Here is a 9954-nt window from a genome sequence, read left to right on the forward strand (position 1 = left end):
CATCATGATTATCTGGGACATGAAGATCTTTTTTGTACAGTTCTTCTGTGTATTCTTGCCACCTCTTCTTAATATCTTCCGCTTCTGTTAGGTCCATACCATTTCTGTCCTTTATCGAGCCCATCTTTGCATGAAATGTCCTTTTGGTATCTCTGATTTTCTTGAAGAGATCTCTAGTCTTTCCCATTCTATTGTTTTCCTCTATTTCTTTGCATTGATTGCTGAGGAAGGCTTTATCTCTTCTTGCTATTCTTTGGAACTCTGCATTCAGATGCTTATATCTTTCCTTTTCTCCTTTGCTTTTCACTTCTCTTCTTTTCAAAGCTATTTGTAAGGCCTCCCCAGACAGCCATTTTGCTTTTTTGCATTTCTTTTCCATGGGGATGGTCTTGATCCCTGCTCCTGTACAATGTCATGAACCTCATTCCATAGTTCATCAGGCACTCTATCTATCAGATCTAGGCCCTTAAATCTATTTCTCACTTCCACTGTATAATCATAAGGGATTTGATTTAGGTCATACCTGAATGGTCTAGTGATTTTCCCTACTTTCTTCAATTTAAGTCTGAATTTGGCAATAAGGAGTTCATGGTCTGAGCCACAGTCAGCTCCTGGTCTTGTTTTTGCTGACTGTATAGAGCTTCTCCATCTTTGGCTGCAAAGAATATAATCAATCTGGTTTCGGTGTGACCATCTGGTGACATCCATGTGTAGAGTCTTCTCTTGTGTTGTTGGAAGAGGGTGTTTGTTATGACCAGTGCATTTTCTTGGCAAAACTCTATTAGTCTTTGCCCTGCTTCATTCCGTATTCCAAGGCCAAATTTGCCTGTTACTCCAGGTGTTTCTTGACTTCCTACTTTTGCATTCCAGTCCCCTGTAATGAAAAGGACATCTTTTTTGGGTGTTAGTTCTAAAAGGTCTTGTAGGTCTTCATAGAACCGTTCAACTTCAGCTTCTTCAGCATTACTGGTTGGGGCATAGACTTGGATTACTGTGATATTAAATGGTTGGCCTTGAAAACGAACAGAGATCATTCTGTTGTTTTTGAGATTGCATCCAAGTACTGCATTTCAGAGTCTTCTGTTGACCATGATGGCCACTCCATTTCTTCTGAAGGATTCCTGCCCGCAGTAGTAGATATAATGGTCATCTGAGTTAAATTCACCCATTCCAGTCCATTTCAGTTCGCTGATTCCAGCCAATAGGAATAATAAGCTAACAGAAGACTTTAATTACTTAAATTTCCAAACAAACCACATTTGCAGGTTCAAAGTCTTCTCTGAGACAAGTGGTGCAATTTACTTTTTCCGTACCCCCAGATTTTCATCATCAGATGGAGAAATGGCTACCTCACAGGGTAGTCACGAGGATAAACAAAAATGGGCACAAAAATGCTAGCACACATAAGACGTCTATAAGTGATGGCCTTATTTTCATTATTACAATGAAATTTTTCTGGAAGTAGCACCTTCCTTTTCTTACATAGATTTTTAAGGAAGTGGTTGTAGGTTCATATTATCATTTGGGAGAACATTAAAAAAACATGCATGCCCAGACCCCGTGAATTATAATTTGGTGATGATAAAGGGGAAGGATACATGTATATGTGAAAATGTTTTTCCCTGTGATGGCTATGATACATCTGAAACACCTTCAGTGCATTTAAGGCAAATCTCTAAGTTGTGATCCCACCTCTCCTGCAGTAGTCCTGGTATATGGTCCTTGCAATAAAAGGTTTCTGTGATTAAATAATTAGAAATGTTACATACTAGAACCTTCCCTGACCCCTCCTCCTTGGGGGTTATTAAGATATCTGAGAAGGCCTGCAGTACACACCATTTGAAAACTTGGAACCTATTGTTGTCTGATCTTATTTGACAGGGCAATACGTATTTTTTCTTGCAACTCTCATGGACATCTTTGTTCAACATATTTGAGACATATTATACATAGAGTTAGAAGAGAATTCTATCCATATTCAGAAATCTTTTTGCATTAAAGACAAAAGGGAGAAGCAAGACAGCAAAGAGCAGCTAAAATTCCTACTCCCCTGGGATCTGGCTAGGTCTGCTTTTATCCTTCCTGCCACTTGTTACTTAAAAGTGGAAAGGAATATTGAAAATGATACATGTGTGCTTTCAAGTAAGCAACTCTGGGTAAAAGGTGAGTGAGAGTCAAAGGACCAGGGAAACGAGCTACTTAAGAGCTGAGACTGGACAAACTTGGCTTTGGATTGTGGTTCCAATACTTCCCAGCTTGATGACCTCGGACAAGTTACTTCACTTCTCTGTGTCTCATTTGCCTTATGTGTAAAAGGACTTTAAAAAGATACATTAAAGCAGAAATATAGACACAGGCATAGAGAACAAATGCATAAATACCAAGGGGGAAGGGGGCGTGGGATTCACTATGTATAAAATAGATGACTGATGAGAACCGACTGTATAGCACAGGGAACTCTACTCAATGCACTGGGCTGACCTGAGTGGGAAGGAAATTCAAAAGGGAGGGGATATATGTATACATATAGCTGACTCACTTTACTGTACAGGAGATATTAACACAACATTGTAAAGCAATTATACTCCAATAGAGATTAATTTAAGAATGCATTATTAGTAGTACTATTATCACTGTTCTTAAAGAAATGGAAAAGCACACTTCAGCAAAGTGAGAGGGAGAGTCAGTTATTGAAATAGAGTAGAGAATTCTGAAAACTTTCAAGATCAAACAAATCTTATACCCTTTACAAATGAATTTTATTTTTTTGTAAATCATTACATCAAGTATCCTAAGAGAAGTCAGGGTTAGAGTTTGAGAGATGTGATTAAATTGAGTTGGTTGGTTTATAGCAGTGGAGCGTGAATGACCCTTTCATCCAGCTCTTCATTCTGGTCAAATCCCAAACCATCAGACTAATTAATACATAAGAAACAGCTTGGGGCTGCTGCCAACAACAAACAAAAGAAGTAAGTGGGTGAAGCAGAGACACCAGGTAACTACCCAAGAGTAAAAGGACTCAGATTTGTGGGGAGGCTGTTGGGGTGGGCAGCCTGAAGGGAGATTTGTAAATGTACACAAGTTTACTGCTCTGCTCCCAGGATTTAATCGAAAATTTGAATTTTTCACACTCAGTTTCAGTCAACACATATTGCCTATGAACGCCACTTCTATTTACTGCCAACTATTTATTGGTCTCTTATTACGCGCCTAGCTTCATGCTAAGTAATTCATGTACCTATCATTTTATAACTGAGCAGGACTTTATGGGGCCATACTGGGGCCAACCCTTACCCCATACCCTCTGCTTGAGTTCCTTTCTTAAGTACCTAGATAATAGTTTCTGATGTACATTTCCTGAGTTGTTGACATGAAAGCCCTCACCAAATGGAAGATGTGAATTGCTTAATGACCATGAGGACATAGCCCCGAGGTCTATAGCACATAGCCCAGGCAACTGTGGATTGATAACTCTTGTGACACTGCCCTATTATCTTACCACCAACCAATCAGAGAATTGTGCATGAGCTGATCACATACCCCGTCCCTCTTTCCTTACTTAGGCTTTAAAAATGCCATTTTGTTCTTTAAAAAACTAAAAATAGAACTATCACATGACCCAGCAATCCTATTACTGGGGACATACCCAGAGAAATGGAATATTTACAATGGAATATATACAATGGAATATTACTCAGCCATAAAGAGGAACAAAATGGGGTCATTTGCAGAGATGTGGATGCACCCAGAGGCTGTCATACAGAGTGAAGTAAGAGAAAAACAAATACCGTGTATTAATACATCTATGTGGAATCTAGAAAAAACGGTATAGATGATCTTATTTGCAAAGCAGGCACAGAGAGCAAATGTATGGAAACCAAGCAGGGAAGGGGTGGGTGGGATGAATTGGGAGATTGGGATTGACAAACACACATTGATACTATGTATAAAATAGATAACTAACCAGAACCTATTGTATAGCACAGGGAACTTTACTCAGTGGTCTGCTGCTGCTGCTGCTGCTAAGTCGCATCAGTTGTGTCTGACTCTGTGCGACCCCATAGACTACAGCCCACCAGGCTCCCCTGTCCCTGGGATTCTCCAGGCAAGAACACTGGAGTGGGTTGCCATTTCCTTCTCCAACGCATGAAAGTGAAAAGTGAAAGTGAAGTTGCTCAGTTGTGTCCAACTCTTAGCGACCCCATGGACTGCAGCCTACCAGGCTCCTCCGTCCATGGGATTTTCCAGGCAAGAGAGCTGGAGTGGGGGGCCATTGCCTTCTCCGACTCAGTGGTCTATTGTGACCTAAATGAAAAGGAAATCCAAAAAAGAGGAGATATATGTATATGTATAACTGATTCACTTTGTGGTACAGTAGAGACTAACACAACATTGTAAAGCAACTATACATCAATAAAAATTAACTAAAAAAAAAATGTTATCTGGAAACCCATCAGGGAATTTGGGCCTTCTGAGCACTGGCTGTCGTGGACTACTTGTACGAAGCCTTAGAATAAATGCTGTGTTTTCCTTCACTATGACCCAGCGTCAGTAGATTGACTCTACAGCACATGGGCAAGCAGAATCAAGTTTGGTTCAGTAACAATTCAGTCCTCAGAAGCATGCTATAGAGAGGATACTATTTTTGTGTCCATTTTCCAGATGAGGGAATAAAGGGTGAGACACTTAATAAACGGTAGGTTTGGGCTTTGAGTTCAGCTCTGCCAGACTCTAGACCCTGGGTTCTTAACCACAAAACGATCATGATTTCTCCATGATGCCCATGGTATCATACACATAAACATTAAATTAAATTAAATTAAAATGTTGACGATCATTCCCTGTTCTTAAAGAGATTTCAGTACTGTCATGAAGGTAAGACATACAAAATGAAAAAACGATTCATGATACCTTGCTGCTTTTATGCTGGTATCAAAGGAACACTAGAAAAAATTCATAGAGGGAGAAATGGCTGGAGCTGATCTGGACAGAATGAGTGGGGATTGGATAAGCACAGAAAAGTGGGCTGGTCTCAAAAGTAACTGAGCAGATACTAGACTCCTTGGTTTAGAGCAAAGAGCAGTTTCTTCAACTAAACACACGGGTCCCCTTTTAAGGGCTCTGAGGGTTTCAGCAAGTTATTTACTTTCTCAAGCCTCAGTTTCCTCATCTGTGAGAAGGGGATGATATTTATCTTAGAGAGTTGCTGGAAAGACTGTGTGACTGCAGCCTTGAAATTAAAAGACACTTGCTCCTTGGAAGAAAAGCTATGACAAACCTAGACAGAGTACTAAAATACAGAGACATCACTTTGCCAACCAAAGTCCATCTAGTCAAAGCTATGGTTTTTCCAGTAGTCATGTATGGATGTCAGAGTTGGACCATAAAGAAGGCTGAGCGCCAAAGGGTTCATACTGTCAACCATGGTGCTGAAGAAGACTCTTGAGAGTCCCGTGGACAGCAAGGAGATGAAACCAGTCAATCCTAAAGGACATCAACCCTGAATATTCATTGTAAGGACTGATGCCGAAGCTCCAATACTTTGGCCACCTGATGCGAAGCACTGACTCATTGGAAAAGACTTTGATGCTGGGAAAGATTGAGGGCAGGAGGAGAAGGGGCTGAGAGAGGATGAGATAGTGGGATGGCATCACCAACTCAATGGACATGAATTTGAGCAAACTCTGAAGGATACAAATCCTGGTGTGGACCCTGGCGTGCTGTAGACCATGGGGTCAGAAAGAATCGGGCATGAATCAGTGACTGAAAACAACAACAACAAAATGCTTGGGAAAGGAGGCATCTACTACCTTCTCCTCTACCCACCAGATTGAATCCAATTTCCAAGTAGAGTTGGCTGACATCTTCCCCTGGCCCTCCAGTTAAAGACCTTATCTTAGAAAAAGCCCTACCTGCTGTGAGAAGCCCTTCACAACCCGCCTCTGTTTGAGGTTGGTCTCTCCATCCAGGTTGGCAGTTTCCAGATGGCAGACCCCACTGGGGTCCGAGGAGAAGAGGAGGAGTATATCGGCTGGGATGATCTCGTTGCACTGCATCTGGATGAAGTCCCCCACATGTACATCCTTCCAGCACTTCTGCACATAGCTCTGCTCTTTCCTGGGGTGGGAGAAAGACAGGGGTCAGAGCGTATGTTAAGGTTCTCAGAACATAAATGAATGAATGGAAAAAGTCCCCCTCCCTGTACCTAATATCCCCCAATCAACTTGTCACAAGACTGCTCCGTATTATATGTGCCCCAAATGACCACTGTATCATCTCTAGAAAAGCTAAGCATAATCTATAGTATCCCACTAGTAAAGATCTCTCCTGATGACCGTGTGGAGTTTTGACTGACTGCTGGCTCTTGACTGGTTGCTGTGCTCAGCCCTTGCATCCTGGCAGGAGAAAAAATTTAAAGGAGAAGGTGACCATATATTCATATTAACATCATATTCTTTATAAACTTCACTTCCCAGAATACCCAGTTATCACTGAGGAAAGCAGGGACATAAAAGACTGGAGAATAGGACATATGGCTTCTGGTTATAGGTGGAGAGTGGCATTGGAAAGGTGAGAATATAGCCCACTGTCTAGGAAGATCTGAAGGGTGCTGAAACAGGAAACAGGGAATTAGGGAGACGGCACCAGGAACATTGACAGGATGGGCCCCACACTGATCACAGAGTCAGAGGGCTAAAGAAGTCTGAGAAATGATGCACTTGCTCTCCCCATCCAGTTTATCAGAGCTTACACAATGATCGGGGCAGCAACAACTGTGAATCTAGCATTTCTACCATGCCAAGCACTGGTATAAATTAATACTTCATTTGCTTACATAATAATCTACTGAAGAAGATATTATTATACCCATTTCACAAAGAGGGAATGGAGGGTTTAGAAGAAATTTCCCAAAGTTTTACAAAAACAGAGCTGGACCCTGAGTCTGGGTCCACCTTGACCCCAAACCCAGTTTTCACTGCTGCACAGATATCCTACCTCCTCGAAGACATTCCCCTCTTTCTTCTCCAGTGAAATGGCAGCATCAGCTATTATACCCCCAGCAAAAAGACTCGTTATTCCCCAAGGCAATACATTTCATTTCCAAGAGCCCTCATTTTTACAAATTCTTCCTTCTGATTAACCAAATATTGAACTCATTCTGTTCTCCCAGGCAATCTGATTTATTCCATCTCCTACCATTTAAGAAATATTTTGAAGTATTCATCAGGCATGCTCTGAAGCCTTTTGGATTTGCCAAGTCAAATTGAACTTCATAAGTGCTTTCAATTATTATGGGTGGCACAGTTTCCAGATCTGTCTAGAAGTGAGGGCTCTTTTAAGACTGTTTGGAAATCTCTTTACATGTAAGATTTGGGACCAAACCTATATTCCAGATGTGGTTCTTTTGAATTAGGCCCAGCTGGCTTTCAGGTGAACACCTCTGAGCCCAGCCAGGCCTGGAAAGGCAGCTCTCCTTTGCTATTTTTCTCCATGGATGCTGAGCCCCTCTGGGCATGCTGTTGGTTCTGTTTCTGTAGAAATAGGAGCTGCCCTGAGCAAGACAGGACCACTCTTCTGCAGACAGAGAGACGTGACTGGAATGTAACTTTTCTCCTCAGACTGAAGATAAAGGTTTGAGCTTTCTCCTTTCTTTGGGGCACTCTAGAAAACCCTGAGCAAGCCCTCCTAAGACTGGATTTTCCTTGTCATAAAAGACCCATGTGAAGGACTCCCCCCACTTTCCTAAAATAGATGTATATCCTTTGGAAGCCTTTTGGAAAGCCATCCAAGAGAAGATCTGATTAGAGTCTATAAAATAATCAGGAATTGCAATTAGGGAGCAGTCTTAAAACTCTCAAGACCCATAGAATTCTTCAGAAGTGCCCAGAGCTCAGCAGCCACTGGTTAAACTAATCAGTGGGCAATATCATCCCAATGGAGACCACTTCTGAGCATTTTGAGGGCAGTGCATCTGTAGCATTTCAGTAATTCTTTTAATGGAAAAAGTAGGGTTCTAAGCCCTTTTCATTCCCTCAGCTTGTTTTATGCTCTCCTGCTTCTCTATGTTATTTTTAAATTTTTTTACCATGAAGAACAGAGATAGTTTTCCCAGATTTGTTTCTCACTGCCATTTCAGAGAAACACTTATATCCTGATTCAGGAAAACTTTCTTTAGAGCAGCCTTGGGAACACCTGTTAAATGTCCAAATATAAGGCTACTTAAAGAAATTGGAATCGCAGATACTTTCCATGGGAAAAGGATCTTACGTGGTGAAGGAGGGAGGCTTTCTCTATTGTTTGTTCCCCCTTTGTGAGAGGGCACTTAAAAAAAAAAAGATTCTTGAATAGTACAGCAAAATTGTTCCAAAGGATTGTCATTCAACTTGTCTATATTCTTCTCCACTTCCCGCCTTTGACTTCTGTCCTTTGGGAATGGCCCAGTCCCAAAGGTGACCTCAGCACTCTGCTTGGTACTTGAGATGGGGTTTCATGAGAACAGCACTGACTCTGAGCAATATTCTAACTGCCAATACTTTCAGAGAATGATGGTTCAAGAAGTTTGCAAAAGCTAGTTGGGAGTGCCGTATACATAGACATACCAAAGGCAGGCCAACACACCTCCACCCATCAATATTGAATCTCATTCTTCTTCCTTCTCATAAAGGACTCCACTGTTTATTACTGGAGGAGGAAATGGAAACCCACTCCAGTATTCTTGCCTGGGAAACCCCATGTACAGAGAAGCCTGGAGAGCTACAGTCCATAGGGTCGCAGAGAGTTGGACACAACTGAGCATGCACGCATTACTTATTATGAGTTGTGAGTAATTAAGAGAATGGAAGATAGAAGTCATGTAGATGAATTATGAAACATAAATATCTATATCTATATAGATAATTATGAGGAGTCACTTCTGTGAGTTAGGCTGGAGTGTTGTCTTGTCAATTCCCATGGTGATGATAGGTATCTCAAGATCAATGGAACCACACAAGAAGCTACACATCAGGCTGGTCTCTAACTTCATTCCATCATTCCTTGGATCCCAGGGAGTTCCTGTCCAGTACTGCTGTCCTGGTAACAATCACCTGTCTTTCCTTTAGATGCAATCTTCTCTTCCTTAAGATGACATGCAGTACTGAAGAACACTTAGTCCCTGTTGTAGGCTTACCCTCCCCCAAACAGAGATTGCCCACCTCCAGGTCATACTGCTCAAACAGAGGCTCATACACCTGCAGGCATATATCCTGTCATGTGTCCAGGAGCACAGAAGCTATGGAAGCAACCGATTCAGGAGAGGGTGTTTAAAATTTTTTTTTTGGGGGGGGGACATAATTTAGTAATTTAGCTGGTATAGAATTTGAATTACATTTATATTGATTGACCCAAACAAAGTAATGTTATAGAAATGGAGTTAGATTTTATAGGAATTTGGGATGAGAAAAAGTGACATTGGAGATATTTCCTTCTTGCACTGGGTTATTCTGTGCTGATTTTCTGATCCCCTGGGGACCCACTCTGTCTCCTCAACAGTTAGAAATATAACTGTGGAAAAGGCAAGGGTGCACAGCCCTGGGATCCAGCCCCAGGAGGTGCTGAGTGGCTGAACCCCACTGAGGCAGAAAAGTGGTGTGCTTCTGCACTGAGGGATGCCCAGATGTGGCCAGCAGCTGGCTGGGAGCCACCTGCGGGAGTCATTCCCTGGTTAATCCAGCCCATTTGGAACAGATGCCCCGGGTGGACACGTCCACACGCTCCTGATCGTTTCCCACATGCTCAGTGAGTCCACACCTGGGAACTGATTGCTATTTTAGTTTCGTGGCATGTTCACTGCTGCTTAAAAATAAGACAAATCAACATGGCTGGGGACAAAGACTCCATCTGGCAGATTCTGCCTCGGGGAGAAATTAAGTGATGCAGTGCTAAATGGCTTTCTGAGAGGAGCTAGGGCTTATT

The 9954-nt window shown here is 42.0% G+C and overlaps 1 protein-coding gene across 4 annotated transcripts in view; it reads right to left on the reverse strand.

Moving 5' to 3' along the window:
• The window catches only part of ATP10B (ATPase, class V, type 10B), a 390227-nt gene that overhangs the window by 114768 nt on the left and 265505 nt on the right, over window positions 1–9954 (reverse strand). For all 4 annotated transcript variants that reach the window (XM_010855331.1, XM_010855328.1, XM_010855330.1 and 1 more), the window contains exon 5: window positions 5913–6117. In XM_010855331.1, the coding sequence (XP_010853633.1) occupies window positions 5913–6117 (205 nt within the window). The remainder of the gene's footprint in view (window positions 1–5912; window positions 6118–9954) is intronic.

The sequence above is a fragment of the Bison bison genome, unplaced genomic scaffold (genome assembly GCF_000754665.1).
Source record: "Bison bison bison isolate TAMUID 2011002044 unplaced genomic scaffold, Bison_UMD1.0 scf7180017864363, whole genome shotgun sequence".
Lineage (NCBI taxonomy): Eukaryota > Metazoa > Chordata > Mammalia > Artiodactyla > Bovidae > Bison > Bison bison.